Raw genomic sequence first — 23,548 nt, 5'->3', positions numbered from 1 at the left:
TGTACATACTAATACACACACACAGACCCGTCACACACACACACACGCACACACACACACACACACATGGCCTGTCGCTAATACAATACACACAACACCCTGCACACATGTGCCATGCACACACACACATGCACACACACACACACCTGTCAAGCACACGCCATGAACACCTCCGACAGTGTACGCGGACGTGACAGTGTACGAGCCGTGTACAGTTGAATGATCGTGGACCAATGGAGGAGACTTTTTACCCGCCGCTGGGAGATCAAGGTGTCCCGTGTAAGCAAGCTAGGTTAGGGGTATGGGTAGTTAGGTTATGGTTAGTTAGGTGCGTTAGGTTAGGTTATGGTTAGGTTAGGGCATGGTTAGGCATGGTTAGGTTAAGGTATGGTTAGTTAAGTTGATTAATAAGCCCTCCTCCTCCTCCCTCCTCCTTCTTCCATCTCCTCCTCCTCCTGCTCTTTCTTCCTCCTCCCTCCTCCTCCTCCTCCTCCTCCTTTCCTTCCATCTCCTTCTCCTCCTCCTGCTTCTTTCTCCTCTCTCAGACATGCAACACTCTGTACACATTACACAACGCACTCCAAACGTAACCTCCATCTAACAGTCCCTATAGAGACAAAGAAAGTCCATTATATCAAGGATCCATTATACCGAGGGTCCGATATAAAAACCCTATCTAACAGTCCCTATAGAGATGAAAGAAAGTCCATTATATCAAGGACCCCATTATATCAAGGATCCATTATAACGAAGGTCCGTTAGATATAAAACCCTATCTAACAATCCCTATAGAGATGAAAGAAAGTCCATTATATCAAGGATCCATTATATCGAGGGTCCATTCTATCAAAGACCCCATTATATCAAGGATCCATTATAACGAGGGTCCGTTAGATATAAAACCCTATCTAACAGTCCCTATAGAGATGAAAGAAAGTCCATTATATCAAGGATCCATTATATCGAGGGTCCGCGATATAAAAACCCATCTAACAGTCCCTATAGAGATGAAAGAAAGTCCATTATATCAAGGGTCCATTATATCGAGGGTCCATTATATCGAGGGTCCATTATAACGAGGGTCCGTTAGATATAAAACCCTATCTAACAGTCCCTATAGAGATGAAAGAAAGTCCATTATATCAAGGATCCATTATCTAACAGTCCCTATAGAGATGAAAGAAAGTCCATTATATCAAGGGTCCATTATAACGAAGGTCCGTTAGATATAAAACCCTATCTAACAGTCCCTATAGAGATGAAACAAAGTCCATTATATCCAGGTCTCACCATACACCAACTGAACGGCACCCTTATATAGAGAGAACACCATACCCTAACCTAACCTAACCGTATATTTTCCCCGCTACAGATAGAGTGTCAGTCGCCCCATCGGCCACCTGCTAATTGCCTACAGTACTACACCGGGACACAGGGTCTATTCTCTTCGTTCAATTATGACTCCGATGCTGATTCTATGTACCTGGTATGTATTTACCTTATATCAGGTGTATAAGTTGTATTTACATTATAGCAGGTGTATAAGTGTTGTATTTACATTATAGCAGGTGTATAAGAGTTGTATTTACATTATATCAGGTGTAAAAGTGTGTAAATTATAGGTAGTTGTTGTATTAATATTATAGAACGTTAAATTAATACTTTTCCCATTCATAAATACTGTATGTGTATAGATGAACCAGAGTTGAATAAGTCCTTCATTTATTCACTAAAATACATTCATACACTAACTAAAATTAATACAACATTAATTTTAATAATCCAACAACCTAATACAGTAGTTATTTTTTACAACAACAACAACAACAATAACCCGAACTAATACAGTCGAGTCAAACCTCTATTTAATCGGCTATTACAAGAGGAAAGTTCATTATATCGAGGCTCCGTTAGATGTGAAACCCTCATATGGATGTTTCAGGCATTAATCTTTCCCACAACAACAACAACAGGTTAAAAATGTAAATACAAGTTAATACAATAATACAATACTTTATTTTTCCCCTAGAATAACCTGAACTACGCCATCTGTCTGAGGAAGGAGGCAGGCTTCTGTTCCGTTGTGTACAATAACATTCTTCCAACAAACGAGAAGTCATTCGAAATAGTCAACTTCCAAGTGGATTCTGGTAAGTGTAGTATAATACTGTACTGTACTACTACTACTACTACTACTACTACTACTACTAAAACTACTAATAATACTGTAGCAATAAAAATAAAAATAATACTGTAATAATAATAATAATAATAATAATAATAATAATGAGTGATATCTCTGTTAGCCGGAACAATTGATGCAGAACACTTCTGGGAGGGACATATTCCGGGTAATGAGGCGACTCTCTCAAAGCCGGAAACAAAATCCCTCGCCCCAAGAATTTTCCAGGTAACGGGAAAATGTTCTCCGAAGTTACAGAAATTGTGCATTACATCATCTCTCAAACACGGAATAAACTCCCCCATCCCCATCTCAAAATTTTCCAGAAAATGTGCCCTTCAAAAATCGCTCCCATAGCCGTTATTTTCCGGAAAATTCCAACTTTGGGAATGATTTTTAGAGAAAATTTCAATTCTGGTTATCGGAGAGTTCCCGGTTTGGGGGATTCTGACTAACAGAGATATTACTTAATACTGTAATACTGTACAGTAGTGATAAATTAAAAACAGTATACGTAACAATAATAAATTAATAACAGGATACGTAATAATAATATTATTTCACTGTTAAAAGTTTACAAATACTTTATGTTAATCAAGGTAGTGTATGTGTGTCATTGTATGAACCTACAGTATTTATGAGCTGAAAAATGAGTGAAAGACTGTTAATAAAATCAATGTTAACTTATAGGTGAGATTATTGAAGCTGTATACAGTGTGTGTGTGTGTGTGTGTGTGTGTGTGTGTTTTAGCATGAGGGTATTTGATCATCAACTAAAGGATGCCTATTCTTTATATGATTCCTCTTTCTGTACACTAGAATGCTCATTTACTAGTTACTAGCCATACATACAGCCATCACTAGCCAGATACATCAGCCACTAGCCACAGATAACCTAACCAAACACTGTCCTTGTTCCTTCCAGCGGGTGCGGTCAATCCCACCGTGTCCACAGGAGAGGCGGGAGTCGGCCTCATCCAATGTGTGGACGATTACCTGATCATGGCGGGGACCAGACTGTGTGGCCACCGACTCAACGATGGCTCTAGTCCACAGCCCACTGATAACGCTCCCATCACAGGTAATAAACCATAATACTCCTCCATTACCAAGATTAATAGTGAGTCTTATATATTGTGGGGGTTTTTCTTCTCTTTACGACTCATTAACCGGGGTAAATCTGACGTGTTTAGAAAGGTCACATTACTTGGAAACACTCAAAGCCATTTCACTCCTCTGACCATTATCCCGGGTCAAGTTCACTATCAAATACCCCTGCTTCCTGAACATACACTCATTAACTGCCCATCATTTAAATACAGTGTTTCAGTACAATACAGGTGTTCCTCGGTACAGGTAAGGGGATCCGTGCCTGAAAAAATCCTAAAATTGTCATTCTTGTAGTGTTGCATTAGATCATTATAATCATCATCGTCCACACTTAATTGGGGCGCGATTCCATTCTTTCATCCATCACTCTTGCTATCATAGTAGAGTACTGCGTTGTGTCGAGTATTAAAAGATCCCTCTCACGAATGACCTTCTCTCCCCTAGACACGACCAATGGGCCTTTCATCGTTCAGTTCACCAGTGACGGCTCATACACGGGTCAAGGCTTCCAGTTATTCTACCAACAATACTCTTGCTAAAATGAACTATACTAAAGTCTATAATGTGATACAATACTAAACCTCTGTTAGTGTTAAAGTATTAGTTATTTTGTTAAGTTAGTAAAATATTTCTTGTATTTATTGTCACTCTGTACTGTATGTGAAGTAACCTGTTGTCACTCTGTACAGTACGACTATATGAAATACACTGTAATTTATCTTGACCTTCCTGTAACTGTATTCTGTGCTGTATCAGGAACACTACAAATAAATACAGTGTTGAGGTCAGGTTAGGTTAGTATTCTGCATCAATATACTGTACTCACTATGTAAGATAACCAGCTCAGCAAATAATGATTAATAATTTACAAGTTTACTGTTACAAAGGCACCACTATAATGTATGACCAAAAACACACAAATTATTTACAAAAAACTTCATTTACAAGAGAATTTACAAAAACAATTTACAAAACATCAATCAATATACATGTACTGATCTCCTATAGAATAATTTATCTATATATATACTATACATTTTATATATATTTTCTTATCAATAAACTAATGTATTTATATAAGTTAATTTACTTTGCTTATTTACAGTGTTTGGTCAATGTTGAATCAGAGGCATCAAGGGTGAGTGAGGGTGGAAGGTGCGTGTCATAGGGTGCGTGTGTCATAGGGTGCGTGTGTCATAGGGTGCGTGTGTCATAGGGTGCGTGTGTCATAGGGTGCATGTGTCATAGGGTGCGTGTGTCATAGGGTGCATGTGTCATAGGGTGCGTGTGTCATAGGGTACATGTTATAGTGTGCATTAGAGAGAGTGTGTTATACAGTGGGTCTTTGTAACTCATAAGGGCTTTCATTTATAAAAGTCATTAACGGGACAATTTTTCCCATCTAAACCATGTAACTAAGGAAGGTTCAGTTCCTAGCGGGTCAAGTCAGGTCACATTTGTTGGTTAGTCTACGGTAAAGTGCGGAGAAATGCGTACTAATCCCATAGAAACTTTGTAGCCATAGACAGATACTACAGATCACAGATGGCGCTGGTGGTCATTATTTACCTCGGGCCTCCTTAACCCACGACACGACCTAGCTTATTTAGTTTAATTTACGGATGTGGCAATAAATATTAAACCTCACTATACACAACGTAGGTACAGACACACAGAACAACCGCCGGTACAAATGACTGCCGGAGAAATAAACAGACTCAACTAACGACTCACTTCAAATTGTTACGGGGAGAAATTAGGTCATTTCTCTAATCTTCCTCAACAATTAGCAGCCATTTGCCGATCATAATATGTAAATACGACGGAATATTCATCTGATATTAGAAAAAGTTAGTATTAATCTCAAATTTACCTCCATATATACCAGATCTCACTTCTTCATTATACCCTCATAGTCACTGTACCCTCATAGTCACTGTACCATCATAGTCACTGTACCATCATAGTCACTGTACCCTCATAGTCACAGAGTTAGGTTACAGTCTGTCAGCCACGTCATCTTTGCCCCCCGGTGTCTTCGCCTCTTCTCCGTGCCTCCTACCTAAACAATGACAGAAAACCCAATGATGAAATACTGGGCGTCGGTCTCAATAAAATGTATACGCACCGCATTACAGAGTTATGGGCGACAGGGTGAGTTTTGTATTACATTATCAACATTGTTCTCACTTGCTACAAACATTCCTAAAATTGCCATGAAAATCTGTAAGGCAGTGTAGGCCTAAATATATTTTGGGAGACCTATACCTATCCTGTATTTCTGTGTGCACATGCACTCATGTGTGTGTGCACACACACACACACACACATCTGTGAGGGAACTACTACATCATCAGGCCCTTCGTAACACCACCTGTGAGGGAATTACTACACCACGTCAAGCCCCTCATAACACCACCTGTGAGGGAGTTACTACACTACGTGTCTGCTGTTCAACACCTCAGCTAACATGATCTACGTGTGTAAACATTAATCTGTATGTTCACTGTATGTTCCTTTACCTTTCTCTAATGAAGGCTTTTGTTAAACCACCAATGTATGTAATAAGTCATTTATGTCCAATGAATATTTTCAGCCTTCGGGCTGCAAACTTTTTCAATAAACCGTTTATTATTATTATTATTATTATTATTATTATTATTATTATTATTACACACACACATACACACACACACACACACACCGGGTCTTGGCAAATTTTCAACACATATTCAGAGTTATCATTAACAGCTTCAAACATACTACTGTACAATACTGTTCTGACATAACTTGATTTATGAAAACTCGACTTACAAAAAAATCTGATTTACGAAATCTGTCAATTTAATGAGGCGAAGAGAAAGGGAAGAAAGATTATCAACTAAAGGAGGAGAGTTAATAAGACGAAATGCCTTTGATTCCACCCTATCTAACAGTTGAAGAGCCACCCCAGATATGAGAGCAGTACTCCAAGCTAGGATGAATGAATCCCTTATAAACTTGAAGCAACTGCTCAGGAGTGAAGTAGCTACGGCATCTGTACAGCATTCCCAACTATCGGGAGGCAGCTTTAGCAATGTTGAAGATGTGTGGCTTCCATGACATATTAGAGGAAATGGTGAGGCCTAGCATATCTATTTTAGAACTCAGCAGAATGAATGCATCCTGAAATGTGATTGGTGGGAGAACATCTAATTTGGAAAGTGTAATTGGTAAATATTGAGTTTTATTACTATTGAACTTAACCAAGTTTGTACCTCCCCATTCAGAGATGCTGCACAGATCCGCATTGATAGAAGTAATGATATCAGCTCTAGAAACAGATCTAGTATGAAAGTTAGGAGGAAGGGGTAGCAGTTATGACTTAACTTGATAAATATTACCGCCACAGACACCAGATTATAGGAGTTGGGGGGGGGTATTAGTATCGTACAGGTGGTCACAGGTCCTGCCTCTACCTTCCCATATGAGGTGAGGTGACAGGAATTATGACATCACAGGACAGGTGTTGCCATCACCATTTAGAGGAACACAAGTGACCTATGAATTGAGACACAATAAATCTTAATGTTTTAAAATGTTTATCTAACTTTTCCCATAAAAATCCCAGGTAAGCAAAGTTCCTGACCTGTGATGGTCGTTAACAAAAGGTAGTCACAATCACAGAATTTTATGTTGATTTTAATACTGAGGGATGCAGCAAAATGAAATGTCTGTTGATGTAATATATCTCGACTTTCAAAATGCATTTGATAAGATGCCACACCAAGGACTTTAAGAAAAAATGGTATAGTAAGTTAACTAGGCAGATGGATGGAAGATTGTCTAATAGGCAGACTACAACAAGTTTATTGCTGCTAGGAAGACAAAATGACATGAGGTATCCCACAGGAGGCAGTTTAGGATCCCTACTTGTTGTAATATAAATAATCTCCCAGAAATAATAAACACAAACATCTTCCTACTTGTGGATGATACAATAATTATCACTGTAATAAACAGCTAAAAAGACCAAGATAGAGTACAAGAAAACGTTAATAAGATGGATGAATAAAATGTGGAATGACTTCTTAAATTCTACCCTGAGAAATGTAAATACTTGTACACCATTATCACCATACCACCATTACCACCATATAGACAGAGAAGCAGAAGAACTATGAGACACAGCTACAAGTAGTCTCATGAGAAAGAAATTAGAGTAATAATTAACAAGATGCAATTTGAAGAACATAAAGAAAAGCTAAGAAAACAAATTTAGTGACGGGAATCATAAGAAAAACATTCATACCTTAGTACAAATCAATGTTAAGGTTCATACTTCAATTGTGTGAGCTCAGTATGGAGTCCCTACACAAAATAATAATAATAATACTGTAATTGAAAAGATGGAAGCAGTCCAATGAAGATCTGTTAAACAATTACTTGGGCTGCAAAACTAACCCACACCCAGAGAGGTTAAGGAAATTAAAGCTGTTTAGTCTGAGATACAGACAAATATGGAGGGAGGGGAGGGTATGATGGAGATAAATGGTTACTATGATACTGATGGCAGCAGCTGTGGAGGGATATATAACCCAACCTAACCTAAACCTAACCTAACCTAACCTAACCCAACCTAACCTAAACCTAAACCTAACCTACCATCCTAAATATCACTGGATGACCAAAACGATAATACAATAACTTAACCTAACCTAACCAACCTAACCTAACCCAACCTAACCTAACCTAACCTAAACCCAAACCTAAACCTAACCTAACCTAACCTAACCTAACCTAACCTAACCCAACCTAACCTAACCTAACCTAACCTAACCCCCAACCTAACCTAACCTAACCTAACCCAACCCCTAACCTAACCTAACCTAACCTAACCTAACCTAACCCAACCTAACCTAACCTAACCTAACCCAACCTAACCTAACCTAACCTAACCTAACCTAACCTAACCTAACCTAACCCTAACCTAACCTAAACCTAAACCTAACCTACCATCCTAAATATCACTGGATGACCAAAACGATAATACAATAACCTAACCTAACCTAACCTAACCTAACCTAACCTAACCTAACCTAACCTAACCTAACCTAAACCTAACCTAACCTAACCCAATGACAGCACGACTAACCCATGACCCAACCCACCTTACCCTAAATCATCCATTATCTCACATTAATAACACCATATAATTCCTCAATATCATTAAACTTACTCTTTATGATAACTAATTAAGATGACATACCTTTAGTCTTGGTTTAATTGGTTGTTAGAACACAATCAATAGTTACTGAGGTGAGATAGGGTCAGTCTTTGTTGATGTTGATCTCTACTAACACCGGGTTATGTAGTTAAGATATGAAGTCATTTATCTATTTTATAATTACATGTATATTTATTTACCTTATTAAATGTCTGTTATTTGTTTAATTTATAATATTTATTTGTTTTTATAAAGGGTTTAATAGGTGAGGTATATTAAAGTTGTTTTTTTACTGTTACATGATTCATATATATTATAGAGGTTGTTAGGTCGGTTACACTCCGTAGTTAACACATCAACTGTCATCTATGTTAATTTATTTAGTTTATATTATGATCTTTTAATGCTTATTTACTCCTCAAAACAGCAAACTTGAGATAATCTGAAAATTAGCCCCCTAGATTATTCCACCACCACTAATTATTCCTACCACAAACTCCACTATGAACTGAGTTAACTTAGTACAGTATTCAATGACCTGGATTAACCTCAGTAACTACTTGTTGGGTTGATAAACTACCCTGACCACAATGGGCAGTCAGGAAACAACTTTGAATCTAATTAACTTAATTTGTAAATAGGGTAAAGGTGTATTAGAGGGTGACCACCAGAAGGAATTGTTTTAATATTTTCTACACATTAATATATTAAACACAAAAATGGTAACGACATTGCACAGAACCTGATATAATATACCCAACCTAGGGGACTGTTAGGTCAGGTTCTATGTATTATCGTGTTAATTTATGTGTTAAACAACTTTATCTTAATATTGGGGTTAATATACATCAGCAATGGCGAGGAGGAATTAGTGGAAGAGTTCATCATTCTTTATAAATAATATCAAGGAAATTATGGTAAGATAAGGGATAAGGAGCTTGAATATGATCCATTACTGTACGTCATAAGCGACCTCTTCCCCCCCCCCCCTTCAACCATGTTCCAGCATTATCTAACACACTTCAAATAACAATATAATATCACATTCACGCTTTATTATACACTATTTTACATAAATATTTTTTATGTACAATTAATATATGTATTTAGATTTTAAATGATCTAAATATGATGAGATTAAAGGCTATATAATATTTTATTAAGACCGTCGAGGCGCTTCAACATGGCGGAGACAGCAAGACTCATGAGACAATGGCTGTGATTGTGTCAGATAAGATGTCTATTTTAAGCCTCATGCCAGGACACAGAGGTCACCCAGCTGGTGTTTCACGTCTCGAAGAATAGTGTCTAACATGGGGTAACTTATCTAAGATGAAATAAACACAAAATATGGAGTATATTTTATAATACCTTGAGACACAACGTTGTTATATATTTCATTAAATAAACCGAGAAAAATTAACATTTTCATGGTTCTTCTCTTACTCACAGGATCTGACCCCCTGAGTACGATAAATTCACTGGGGTTTAAATCGTACTCAAGGGGTCAACTCATTGTACTCAAGGGGTCAACTTATTGTACTCAAGGGGTCAACTTATTGTACTCAAGGGGTCAACTCATTGTACTCAAGGGGTCAACTCATTGTACTCAAGGGGTCAACTCATTGTACTCAAGGGGTCAACTCATTGTACTCAAGGGGTCAACTTATTGTACTCAAGGGGTCAACTCATTGTACTCAAGGGGTCAACTTATTGTACTCAAGGGGTCAACTTATTGTACTCAAGGGATACAATATATCAATGTAAACTCACATTCTCTGTATTATATAAATTTTACTTCAGAATTTAATATTTTAAGAATCATATTTTTACTATAGATAACTGCCATAGGCCTACTCAACTTATGTAGCCTACAAGCTGAATATTATTTTAGGAACACACTTTAATGTAACTAGTTTAATATTATACTGTATTAGTAATCGTAGACTATAGGGAAAAGGACTTGTAACCATGATGAATACATTAGCTAAAATATATATTCTGGAGGATTTGTTGTATAAATTAGAAGGATTAATACTTCTTACCAACCTCCATCTGTAGGGCGTCTGAAGGACTCTCCTCACTCATCTCCGGGCCGTGGTAGGAGTAACTCAGACACTCCTACCCCCTCAGACTGTGTTACTGTAGAGGTGTTATGTGTAATCTACAGAAAACATTATCTACACACTGTAAAGGCAAACATATTGATACATACGTGAGAACTACATAGAACTGAGTAACTACAAAATTATGTCCATTAAGTTGATAAAAGTAATACAGGACAATATGTTAACATCTCGATTAACAGGTAAATGGGTATGGTGTTCCTCAAGGTCACCACCACACACACTCAGCAGCAGGCAATGTCAGACGGTCAGTGAGAGTCCTTCCTCAGGGTCAACTGGGAGGGAAGCGGAGGAGGGCAATGGAGCTCCACCAACCCAGGATGAGATACGACCTTTTGGTGAAATTCCCGGCCCTCGCTCACTGCCAATTATCGGAACTTTATATCACTATTTGCCTGTTATCGGTGAGTCCCTGTTATCTGTAAGGCCCTGTTATTGGTGAGTCCCTGTTATCTGTAAGGCCCTGTTATTGGTGAGTCCCTGTTATCGGTGAGTCCCTGTTATTGGTGAGTCCGTGTTATTGGTGAATCCCTGTTATTGGTGAGTCCCTGTTATCGGCGAGTCCCTGTTATCGGTGAGTCCCTGTTATCGGTGAGTCCCTGTTATCGGTGAGTCCCTGTTATCGGTGAGGCCCTGTTATCGGAAAGGCCCTGTTATCGGTAAGGCCCTGTTAACAAGATGCCATTATGATAGATACATGTTTTTATAATCTAATTTAGTCTCAATTTAGGATAACCTGAAAATTAGGCTCCCAAACTTATTTTACCTGATGATTAAACACCCTAACGCTACAGGTGGTGGTGGTGGTGGTGGTGGGGGGGAGGTTAAATTAGGTTAAATACACCTGAAAAAACCCAACTACTGTACTTACCTTAGTCTTGTTGGGTGTTAATGTAGTTTTCGGTGTTCAGGTGAAGGGGGATACCATTAACTCTTAAACCGACTTTTTAATTTGTTTGTAGGTTAGATTAGTGTTATAAAGGTTTGTTTGGTATTATTAACTTGAAAACCTATTTTTCTGGGGTAATTTAGTGTTAACGGTAAATTTAACCTTCATTTCCAAGGGCAATCTTAAGTCAATGGAAAAATGGAAAAATCGTTATTTCCTTGAAAACCACTAATTTCCTTATTTACCTGAAGATTAGACACCCTAGTTTATTTCACCTGAAGATTAGACACCCTAGTTTATTTTACCTGATGATTAGACACCCTAGTTTATTTTACCTGAAGATTAGACACCCTAGTTTATTTTACCTGAAGATTAGACACCCTAGTTTATTTACCTGAAGATTAGACACACCTTTATTTCACCTGAAGAAGATTAGACACCCCAGTTTATTTTACCTGAAGATTAGACACCCTAGTTTATTTTGAAGATTAGACACCCTAGTTTATTTTACCTGATTAGACACCCTAGTTTATTTTACCTGAAGATTAGACACCCTAGTTTATTTTACCTGAAGAAGATTAGACACCCCAGTTTTATTTTACCTGAAGAAGATTAGACACCCCTGTTTATTTTACCTGAAGATTAGACACCCTAGTTTATTTCACCTGGGGATTAGACACCCTAGTTTATTTCACCTGGGGATTAGACACCCTAGTTTATTTCACCTGGGGATTAGACACCCTAGTTTATTTTACCTGATGATTAGCCACCCTAGTTTATTTCACCTGGGGATTAGACCCGACTTGTGTGGAGGGATGTTGTATGGTGATATTTGTTTATCTCACTACTCAACCTTTTTAGTGATGGTGCCTTAATAAACAGAGTATGACATTGTTATTCGTTAATTAAGGCGATCTAATTGAGGAGAGCGGGTTTTTGTCTCATTGATAAGTTTGAAGCGAGAGTGAAGTTAATGTGTTTTATCCCCAGGACAGATAATACAGTATTTTGAAGTTTGAAGCAAGAGTGAAGTTATGTGATTTTTTAAAGTATGAAGCAAGAGTGAAGTTATATTTCCCTGTGTTTTAACCTCAAGGACAGATAATATTTTGAAGTTTGAAGCAAGAATGAAGTTAGATATTTTGAAGTTTGAAGCAAGAATGAGGTTTAATACTCCTATCTTACACCCCCCAGGACAGTATACGTTTAGCCGGCTGCACCACACCGGCCTCCTGAAGCTGAAGCAGTTTGGACCCATCGTGCGGGAGAGGCTGGTTGGTGACGTGACTCTGCTCCTCCTGTTCGACCCGAGGGACATAGAGACCATGTACTCCACTGAAGGCCGCTACCCCATGCGTCGTTCACACACCGCTCTGGAGAAGTACCGTCTAGACCGACCCCACATGTATAACACGGGAGGACTCTTACCTACGTGAGTACTGGTGGACTCTGCCATTTGTCAGTGCAGGTACCAACTAACTCTGTAATGCTGACGGACTCCTGTGTGGGTATTGAGTTGAGTACTACAACACTGGTGACTGGAGGTGAGTACTTTCCTTGACACCCTAGACCAGGGGTGTCAAACATGCAGCCCGACACATTCTTGCACGCGGCCCATTTGCTGCTCCAGCCTTACCTTGAGGAGCTAAAACTAAATAGTGAGTGTATCCCTCAGCTGAATAAAATAGTCCGCTGTTTCCTAGAACAATATACTCAATCAACATCACCAATGAGCTCCAGTGTGAGTCTGTGTTGAGGAGCAAGTTTTCGAGCGTTGATGTTGTCACATTTTATCAATATTTTAGACCAAATTATCCCAGGATTAAATGTTTTGCCTCAAAGATTATGCCAATGTTCGGAAGTACATTTGTCAGTGATGAACGTGAACAAGTCTCGGCATCGGTCTCAACTTACTGATGCGCACCTTAATTCAATACTGAAGGTTGCAACAGCTCAGTCTTTGATGCACTGGTCCATACCAAGAGGCGCCAATTATCAGGAAGCAGCAGTAGCAAACAATAACCTAACCTTGATTTGTTTGTTGTTAAGGGTTTCCCACGAGCGCAGACTAAATCCACCTTTCTTATTTTGTCGTGCTACTCGCCTAAGAAGTGATTGCGAAGTGCTCATGATTATATTACTTGTCCCGCATACTGTGTACTCATATTAAATCTGGCCCGCCTTGGCAGATGAGTTTGACACCCCTGCCTTAGATTATTTCACCTGAAGACACACACTTTCCCTCCGCTGTACCACCGACCTACCCTGACAACACTAACCTCTCCCTCATCTGTGCCTTAAACACTCTTCCAGGAATGGCCAGAAGTGGTGGGATATCAGGCGTCGGGCACAGAAGGTGTTGAGTCGTGTACAGAGCGTCTTGACCCGCCTTCCACACATTAACAAGGTGAGTGTGATCTTGCATACCATCACATAGTAACTACATTAAGTTGTGGTGAAGATATATATGACACAGAACCATATTGTATGTAGAACTCAGCCATCCCAAGTCACCTGTGTTGTGTACCTATAAGCATAACACTCCTGCTCAGATGTCCTCAAATAGTTTCATGTTATTCTTGCAGCTGTGCCTTCCAAAAGAAAAGTTTTAATACACAATAATACAGAATATAAAACGTAAAATACATCCATATACTGTATATATAATATTCTCTCTATATTTGTTCTCTCTCTCTCTCTATCCTCTTCCATAACCCCAGACCTTGGCATAGTGATGTCAAGTACTGTACATGAATTTCTCTGCAGGTGACCCGTGACTTCAACGACCTTATAGACAGTGTGCGGTGTCCCCAGACTGGCCTAATATCCAATTTCCTTGACCTTGAACGACGGCTATTTCTCGAGTGTAAGTAAAATACTACCCGTCAATAATACTCAAACACGAAGAAATAATTTTAATATGGCGTTCTTTATTCCATCAAACAAAACTGTAATGTATTCAGTATTGCTGTAAATTAGAATCACTACCTGTAATCTGAAGTTAATGTGTTGAAAGAGAAGCATTAATATCTGGGAGCATTCAGGGAAAACTTTATTAAAAAACTTATTTATGTGTGTGTAGTTTTCAGAGGCTCGCAGCTTGACCAATTACGATGATAAATTTCAAGAGATAAATGTGTACTGTATTCCTATGATTACAGTCTTCTGAGTCTCCATTATGTTGTATTACAGTATTAACTAGTAAGAAAAATGCTGTACTATATAGTATTTCTTAACCTATACAGAATTCAGAACATACTTTATACACTTCATCCTCTGTATATACTCTCACATTAAAAAGTTTTTGTGTATAACATATTTTATGATGTATTGGCCAAGTATATGAAGCGTATCGTCTATCGGATAAGTATTTCACACGTCTAACAACCAACGGTGGATGTGTCGGCAGTAACGATGGTCGCTACGGTGGATGTGCGACTGGGCTGCATCAACCGGTCGTCTCTAAACATCGTCAACAAAGACGCGGAGGACCTTCTACACGCAGCTCACGCCTCCAATTCCTGCATCATTCACACTGACAATGGATTACAGCTATGGAGGTACTTCAATACTCCGCTATACAAGCAGCTGGTGCGAGGCCAAGACACCATCTATAGGTAATAATAATAATAATGTTTTCTCAGTAAAATTGTCTTGCAGGTTTACAGTTGGATAAGCATGTATATAAACTATGCAGGTATACAACGGAGATAATTAGTTTGTTTGATCTGACTCCTCACAGGTGGATTAGTTTCGAGTTTGTGTACCTCTTGTCGTGTTCAATATATCATTCTATATATGTAATAGTAAGATAAAATGTGTGTGGGACAGTAGAGAGAATTAAGGATGTGAATTACAGAGTGGATGAGGGGTGAGAGGTATTGGAAGGGGGTGGTACTGTACTGTGTCACATGGTCAGTTACCCTTCACTAGCCAAGACTCCAGATATCAATGGCTGAGGCGGGATTCTTTCTCACGACTGATTGGATGATACTTTGTAAATGTGAAATATGACTTTATTTATATCCTTAATTTACAGAATTTGTATAAGCTGTCCAGGAAGTTTATTGTATGGATGTTTTTGTTCCTCTTTTGAGTCTTTTACTGGTCACCTGCCACAGACGAGAGTAAATGCACTCTTCGTGTACCGGTCGTTTATTCACTCAGTCGTAAGTTGAAATATGTAATTAATGTGTGTGTGTGTGTGTGGTGTATGTATGCGTGCATGTGTGTGTTATGGGTGTGTGTGTGTGGGGATTGTGTAGTGTGGTGTATGTATGCGTGCATGTGTGTGTTATGGGTGTGTGTGTGTGTGGGGATTGTGTAGTGTGGTGTATGTATGCATGCATGTGTGTGTTATGGGTGTGTGTGTGTATGTGTTACGAGAAAAAGATAAACCATCCCTACCATAACATATCATCAAACACCTTAACAAACAACTATTGCCAGAATCGCGCTAAAATACGTGGAAGCCAAGGAAGAGGAACTGAGGAAACGAGTAGACAGGAGAGAGAGAGGAGTGGACGAGGACAACGACCGACCTCTCAGCGTCCTGGAGTATTTCATCCTGGAGAGCGGTCTGGATAAGAAGGATATACTAGGTGTTGTCTGTGATACCCTATTGGCTGGCATTGATACGGTAATTTAATCTTTTATCTGTCTATACCTTATTTTTTTAGGTCTATCATCACATATTCCTAGATCGAGAATTTCAAATAGCTACGAATTGTTGGACTGCGACTGATCGACTTACTCTGTGTACATTATGAACGAACTTTTATTTGTAAACATCTAGAGTGTGTGACCATAAGATGATTCAAGTAGGTAGGTAAATAAAATGGGGGGATTAATTTAAGGAGAATCACCATCCTAATAACACCAAGAAATATTGTCCCTTGTTGGGGTGTTGGTCTGCAGTACCTAAGACCTCACTCGGGACCTCCATTGATGATAATGCGAGTTAATGGTTTATGTTGTTTCAGGGAGCCTTCACAATGTCGTACGTGCTGCACAATCTGGCGACCAATCCAGACAAACAGGAGTTGCTGGCGGCTGAAGCTCGGACGCTACTTGCCAGGTCTGGGGGCGAGGTTAGTCGTGACAATACCCACAATTGTGTGTCTTGCTGTGGATTATGAACAAAAGCCACACACATTAGTGAAGTTGTACAGTTAAGTTGAAGCTGTACATTTAAGCTTGAAAGGCAGTTTATCCTTGAGGCTTAACTCCAACCTAACCTTCTTGCTTGAATTTATTTTGGTCCTCCAGTCACTTCACATTAATACAGAGATAACATAATGCTTTTATTTACCATTTATCAGCTCACTTGCCATTTGGTCTATCTAGTGTTAGTACAGGGGAAACTAGTGTGTGGGAAGCCTGTGATGTTTGGTAGTGAGTCATACTGGATAACACCCGCATGTGTCTGGGCCGAGGAAGACTCCAACCCATGACATACTGTACTATATATTCAGCCCATGACATACTGTACTATATATTTTCTTTATGGATAAAATACGAGTCAAAGCGAATAAGTCTCTTTTTCCATTTCACTCTTGACATTAATTGAAGTAAACAAGTTATGGTAACATGTAAGTATGTCTTGAGGGCCTCAGCTCTAACAGCCCATTAGGTACAGTGGTACACATAGAGGCAAGTGTTACCAGGGTTGTATTTTAGTCTTCATTTTCTCAAGTAACTCGGGTACCCATTCACAGCTGGGTCAACTGGGGATGCCTTGGGTGTGAACTAATGGTCTTTGGTACAGGAGATAAATACCGTGTCCTGGGTTCAATCCCCGGCCCAAGACAGATTCGAGAAGGGTGTTATCCTTTGGGACACTACCAAACATGACGGGTTTTTTCCGGTTACTGTCCTACGGTTTCCTCCTGTAGTAACACAAGATGCTATAGGTCATATCAGAGTAACAAAAAACAGACCTGAATGGCTAGTAAACTGATAAATAATGAAATGACAATTAAGAAATAAAATTATCACAAGACTCGAAAATTTCACTAGTGTTATTACGATTTTGTTGATACTTGAATGTTTTTATTATTATTCGTCGTTCATTTTCCTCTGTGCCTTTATAACCCAACCACTTCCTGCAGCTGAGAATGTGACCAATCGTTAGGTACATTTATAGAGTAAGAAAAATGAAATAGCAGTAGTACGTAGATTCTCGATTTACCTTTTTGAGTTTTGATATAAGAACATAAGAATGGAGGAAACAGCAGCGGGTCTATACTGGTCAGTCCTGTTTACACCCAACCCCTATCGCTCATATATCCATCCAGCCTCTGTTTGAAGCTATCCAGCGTATTAGAGTTAATGATGATGTTTGGTAACTTTTTCCACTCATCCACTACTCTGTTTCCAAACCATTGTTTACCTATCTCGCGCCTAAATCTAAATTTGTCTAATTTAAAACCATTGTTACGAGTTCGCTCCTGGTTGGATAGTTTGAGTACCTTTGTCATGTCCCACTTTGTTTAGCCCTGACTTCCATTTATACACCTCAATCAGGTCGCCCCTCACTCACGTCTCTTAAGAGAATTGAAACATCCTTAGTCATATGTCTTACTGTTTACCATTATTGTTTACCTACAATGTCTCAGCACGTAGGAAACTGTACACTCCCACGGCCTATGTGCACCGTTCACCTACATGTGTCTTTATTCAGATTCTGTGGCATATGACCTAAGCTGTTGCATCTCCAGTACCACAATCAATCAATCATTTGTCTATATTCATGCATAGTTTAATACAGGCCTATCAAATTGTAAACCTATGTGATAATTTTATTGAAGATGTCATTATTATTATTATTATTAATTGTCGATCCGTGGAAGTTGAGGATTAATTTTGTATAAGGCAGATGCAAGTAGAAAATGTATGTACAGTATATTGTTGATTGCTTGTGTATAGATGTATATTGTTGATTACTATGTATGAATGTATACTCAGGTGATATAGAAAGGTTAAAATTATGAGCGATCTTATTTGTGGTCAAGATAACCTCCCTGCTGTCCACCCACACCACAGAAGAACAATACTACTTAAGGTACACTCATAGAAGATGTCTTACGATGTTTACTGAGTCTCATGTTGTGTGTTGCTCAAAGGTGACGTCGAGAGTGCTGTCAGAAGCTCGCTATCTGAAGGCGGTGCTGAAGGAGACCTACAGACTTAGGCCCGTTTCCATTGGTGTGGGGCGAATCATTCAAGAGGACGTTGTCATACGAGGCTACAGGATACCTAAAGATGTAAGCTAAAGTTGATTAATCAGTGGATGCCATGTTTGTTGATAATGAGGAAATGGAGAATGCTTACAGAAAATACTGTTATTGATTACTGAATGACGATTATGAATGGGACAGTGGCAGTCTAGGAGCAGTAGAAACAGTACAGGAACCAGACATAAGGATTGGAAGAGAATGGGTGAAGAAAGTAATAGACAAAAAAAAGAATGGAAGCTCTGTAATGGTTGCAGGAAACTGAAAGCATAAGATGGTGTTGGTGTGTCAACGGTGACTGAATTGCTTTGTAAACTCATGATGGGTTACAGTCAACTGGAGGAAGAACGTGTCAATCAGAAGGACCTGAAGCTGTTAGAATAGGTTATGAAAGTTTGAGAAAAAGTGGTGGTGAAATTAGTAAGGGAGAGAATGGACATAAACAAAATGGAGTTTGGGGACTACAGAGGCAGTAATTATGGCCAGGTAACTACAAGGGTAATGTCTCGGGAAGGAGAGAAAATATTGCTAAGTTTTGGTGGACTTGAAGAAGGTATTTGATAGGTTACCATGTGAGGTGGTCAAGTGGACAGTTAAAAGGCTGAGGGTCGAGGAGAGTCTTGTTGGAGTAGTTATTATGACATTATATGAAGGCTCAAAACCTGCTGTGAGAATAAATGGTGAGGTGAAAGTGGGGGTTTATTGAGCCCCTTTTGTTTATCATGGTGCTGGAGGCAACATTATGGAACTTTAAGAACTGGAGTTGTTGTATGTTGATGACTTAGTGGTGACAGCAGATAGTAATGTAGAGACACTGGAGACATTAAAGTAATGGAAGGATGGTATAGAAGCAAAGTGTGATGTTGTGTGACAGTGAAACATAAGCAGTTAAAGAGGATGATGTACACAGACTTGAACAAGCTGAAATGAGAACAGTGAGGTGGATGTGTGATGTAACACTGTGAGAGGAGGTCCTGTTGAGAGTGGCTGAGTACTGAGAGTGTTGGTGAAGCTCTGAGTAGAGGCAGACTGAGATGGTTGAGGAGACTAACTGGGTCAAGAGATGCAGGAGTAGGAGAGCCAGGGGCAGGTCAACAAGTACAGGGGGAGAGGTTGTAAGAAGAGTTAGGAGCCTGACAAGAGAGACTACAAGAGCCATGAAGAGCTGCCATCAGATAACCTCAGCTAACACACACAACCTTGGACAATAACCCTAAAATGATGATCATGTATTAATTTCTTGGTTAACTCTTTCAGTTTTGAGTATTAAAGGATGTAGTTCAATGTGTGTAACTCATTCATATGTCAGAAAAATTATTTCATCCAATAGAGAAGGGTCTAGGACAACTGGCCGCAGCCCAACTGGCCGCGGGAAACTCGCCGCCATATGGAACTTTTTGTTGACAACCTAACCTAACCTAACCTAACCTAACCTAACCAAACCAAACCAAACCAAACCAAACCAAACCTAACCTAACCTAACCTAACCTAACCTAACCTAACCTAACCTAACCTAACCTAACCTAACCTAACATAGAGCGCAAAAATAGGCGTTTGCAGTTTACCCCCAGTCTGCGGCGGCCAGTCGGCCGCGGCGAGTTTCCCGCGGCCAGTTGGGCTGCGGCCAGATGGCGGCAGCCAGTTGTCCCATTCCCAATAGAGAAGTACAGCACAGTAATAATAGTCACATATTTTACAGACAGTTGTGGTGACCCAAAATCAAGTTTCTTGTCGACTTCCCGAGTACTTTCCAGACCCGGACAAATTTCTACCCGAACGTTGGTTGAAGAAAGAAAACATAAACCCCTTCCTTGTTCTTCCTTTCGGCCATGGCCCACGAGCCTGCATCGGCCGCAGGACGGCAGAACAGAATCTATACACTGCTGTTCTACAGGTATACATTAACTTACACAGTGAGAGATGAATTGAAGTTAGGACACCGACTGTTGATTATGTGGTGTACGGATGATGGATAGTGTTTTACCCTTAGACCCCAGGCGTTATAAGACCCACCAAAACCCCACGTGGGCATATTTTGGTAAAAAACACCTTTTAAAAAAACCCATTGTTACTTAATAAATGGGTTAAACAATAAAATAAAAATACCAGAAGACTATACATACTCACATTCAACTTTCATTGTAGCATAGTTGGGGAGTTGTCTTGAGTGTTGATGAAAGATGTTTTGTTTGAAGCTGCCACACACAGCGGGAAGTGATGGTGACACAGTTCTTACTTGATGACATTTTTATAACATATCTCATCTTTCTATCTTATAACTACAGTATTACAATACAAAATATTTCTATTTTCCTCAAAATAACTATAAAATACCGAACAGTAGGAATATTCAGGCAGTGGCCTCTGAGTCTGTGGTCACTGGTATTTAGTTATAGATGTTACAGTTCTGACAGTACGGTACAGTATTTTATTTGATATAAATATTGTCTTTATATGTATTTTATCTGTAGGTGATTTCTTGCCCAGCTGAAGCAATGGCTGCTGCTGCTACAACTGGTACTAAGCAGCTCAGCTTCTCCCTGTTTTATATGTTTTAATAGATATTTGAGACCATGTACTGTACTGTATAGTAATAATTTAATATATGGCATTAAATTTTCTACAGTTGGTGGGTCGGTACAACATTGGATGGCTGGGCAGAGAACTGGACTGCTACTCCAACCTCATAAATGAGCCCGATGCTTCGCTGGAGTTCACATTTTTACCCCGGGCGGCAGCTGGAGGTGTACAGTATAGTTAGGCTACAGGTGTGAGTGTTATTTGTTGTTTGCTTTTATTTAGTAAATAAAAGTAAACATTTAATACTGAACTTTGTCTGTTGCACCATCATTAATTTGCTATTTTTTATAATAGTCATTTTTTAAGTTATAATAGATGGAATATAAAATAAAATTATTAATGATACTTTAAGCTTCATATCAGATCACCATCTATACAATACATATCAGTTGTTGAGGCCTGTGTACACATACTTTTAACCTACTTTGTACATAATTAATAATGGAAGACGACCATCTCGGTACAAAATATATACACATTTCCGTTGTATACAAGCACACTTGTATTATTATACATTATTCTTACATGCCTGATGTACTAAATATACAAATTAATGTTTAATAATCACATCTGGTAAGTGAGGTACCAAAATACAACCAATTATATAACCACTTCCATCTGTAACTCATGAGGGAAGATTATAAAGGTCAACAAGTCTTCATCACAGGATTATTTTCACCATGTCCTTACTGTACTAAAAACATTACAATAATGAATACAAGAGACTGGATTGGCGGCAGAGGTATTTGTGAGCGGGAAATCGCGGGCAGTTGCTTGTAAAGGACAAAGAATTATGCGTACACATCGTATTTCTGGTACCAAACAGAAAGAGACGCACGGTGGCGGAGTCCTCAACGGCAGCACCACGATAAGAACATCACAGCTTAGCCCAAACCATCAACGCCAGGTTAGGTTACTTACTATCATTAACCTTTATTATTGCTATGAAAATCTCAAGCATTTTATTAATATTAGTCTTAGTTTAAAGTTGACAATAAAGTACATTATTTAAATGTAGTACTGCATTAAAAACTTATATTGTTTAAAGTATAACAATGAGAAAAATCAATAAATAAGATCTAAGACTGAAATAATCAACATTTAAGATAATATATATATCAATAACTAACTCATAGATCCTTGAAGTTGGAATGTCTACAGAAAATAGAACCTGTGATGAATAAATGCTTCCATAAGGAACCAATACAATAAATTCTAACACTAAGTAATGTTCATGAATAAACCTGATATGTGTTGGTCAAATCACCTGACACAAACATGTTATAATAAGTGTAAGATACAGTACTGTACTGTAATTGACAATACCATTTATACATCAAAAACTTTAGGATGGACTCCCGCAGATCAGCACCAAATATACAATATGAACATTTATGTATAATAAGATGTACAGTATGAAAATTTGTCAACAATAATATGCCATCCCGTTCTAGTGGACAAAAACCACGTCCCCAAGATCGATCCAATTGATTATCACAGAGCGGGGAATATACCCGATGCCTTGCTCTACGTCACTTATTGCCAAACTGTACGGGTGAGAATAACACGGAGGACGGCACACAACACGAGTCATACAGCCATTATTAGATTGTCTCACTCATCACCACGAGTACATTCAATACCACATGTAGACATTTTCAGTTCTGACGATGCTGTCACTTGCACTACACATTGTTTTAGACTGAGCTAACTGTGGTGGTAATTATGGATATTAGTTACTCTACTGGACAGACCAATGGCTACCACAACTATGGACTTTCTTTACCTTTAAAACAGTAACTTTCACACTGATCTGGTAAACAAATTTTGCATTTCACTAACAACTAATATCCTCTTCACTCTGGATATGAAATTTATTGGGGAAGGGAGTTTGCTTGCTTGAGGTGTGTTTTGGCCTTCTTCAGTACATTGTGTGTCTTGTACAGTTGTTTACAGATGGCTCTCTCTACGTTTTCTTTACGCTGATTTGCTTTCGACAACTTCTCTAGAGCTTCCTCCAATGTTTCTTTAGTGGACGCCAATTTGGACGATAAGTTATCCCGCTCCATCCTTAACTGTTGATTCTCCACACTTAAGACGCTGTGACCTGAAGAATATATTAACTTATCAGTATGTCCCAGGTTTTAGTGTCAGGTGACCATGGTGTAGGGTGTGTCAGGTGACCATGGTGTTAGTGTAGGGTGTGTCAGGTGACCATGG

General features: G+C 38.9%; 3 protein-coding genes across 7 annotated transcripts in view; 2 read left to right on the top strand and 1 right to left on the bottom strand.

The window, feature by feature from the left end:
* Positions 1 to 235: 235 nt before the first annotated feature.
* On the top strand, positions 236 to 5,668 carry LOC121867709. Its single transcript, XM_042367743.1, has 5 exons — positions 236 to 276; positions 1,370 to 1,486; positions 2,030 to 2,150; positions 3,108 to 3,263; positions 3,737 to 5,668. Exons 2-5 carry the CDS (start codon positions 1,478 to 1,480, stop codon positions 3,829 to 3,831), a joined length of 381 nt encoding a protein of 126 aa, XP_042223677.1. The 5' UTR covers positions 236 to 276; positions 1,370 to 1,477; the 3' UTR covers positions 3,832 to 5,668.
* Positions 5,669 to 10,418: 4,750 nt separating this feature from the next.
* On the top strand, positions 10,419 to 21,822 carry LOC121867706 (cytochrome P450 302a1, mitochondrial-like). Its single transcript, XM_042367738.1, has 10 exons — positions 10,419 to 11,028; positions 12,708 to 12,945; positions 13,827 to 13,920; positions 14,280 to 14,379; positions 14,923 to 15,130; positions 15,963 to 16,152; positions 16,496 to 16,603; positions 18,638 to 18,778; positions 20,448 to 20,642; positions 21,375 to 21,822. The coding sequence occupies exons 1-10, from the start codon at positions 10,749 to 10,751 to the stop codon at positions 21,507 to 21,509; spliced, it is 1,689 nt and encodes a 562-aa protein (XP_042223672.1). The 5' UTR covers positions 10,419 to 10,748; the 3' UTR covers positions 21,510 to 21,822.
* The window catches only part of LOC121867704 (centrosomin-like), a 49,793-nt gene continuing 47,913 nt past the window's right edge, over positions 21,669 to 23,548 (bottom strand). For all 5 annotated transcript variants that reach the window (XM_042367732.1, XM_042367733.1, XM_042367735.1 and 2 more), the window contains one exon: positions 21,669 to 23,435. In XM_042367732.1, coding sequence (XP_042223666.1) covers positions 23,203 to 23,435 — 233 coding nt within the window. In that variant the 3' untranslated portion in view covers positions 21,669 to 23,202. The remainder of the gene's footprint in view (positions 23,436 to 23,548) is intronic.

Source organism: Homarus americanus, unplaced genomic scaffold (genome assembly GCF_018991925.1).
Source record: "Homarus americanus isolate GMGI-L3 unplaced genomic scaffold, GMGI_Hamer_2.0 scaffold46583, whole genome shotgun sequence".
NCBI classification, from domain to species: Eukaryota; Metazoa; Arthropoda; class Malacostraca; order Decapoda; family Nephropidae; genus Homarus; species Homarus americanus.
The sequence above is the reverse complement of the archived record's forward strand: the minus strand, read 5'-3'. Positions and strand labels throughout refer to the sequence as shown.

Excerpts from the sequence above, each read along its gene's own strand:
- LOC121867709 (XM_042367743.1), top strand. Across the intron at positions 2,151-3,107 it reads CAACTTCCAAGTGGATTCTG|CGGGTGCGGTCAATCCCACC; the intron begins GTAAGTGTAGTA and ends TGTTCCTTCCAG. Across the intron at positions 3,264-3,736 it reads TGATAACGCTCCCATCACAG|ACACGACCAATGGGCCTTTC; the intron begins GTAATAAACCAT and ends TCTCTCCCCTAG.
- LOC121867706 (XM_042367738.1), top strand. The coding sequence starts at position 10,749 with ATGTCCATTAAGTTGATAAAAGTAATACAGGACAATATGTTAACATCT. Across the intron at positions 15,131-15,962 it reads GGCCAAGACACCATCTATAG|AATCGCGCTAAAATACGTGG; the intron begins GTAATAATAATA and ends AACTATTGCCAG. Across the intron at positions 20,643-21,374 it reads TATACACTGCTGTTCTACAG|TTGGTGGGTCGGTACAACAT; the intron begins GTATACATTAAC and ends AATTTTCTACAG.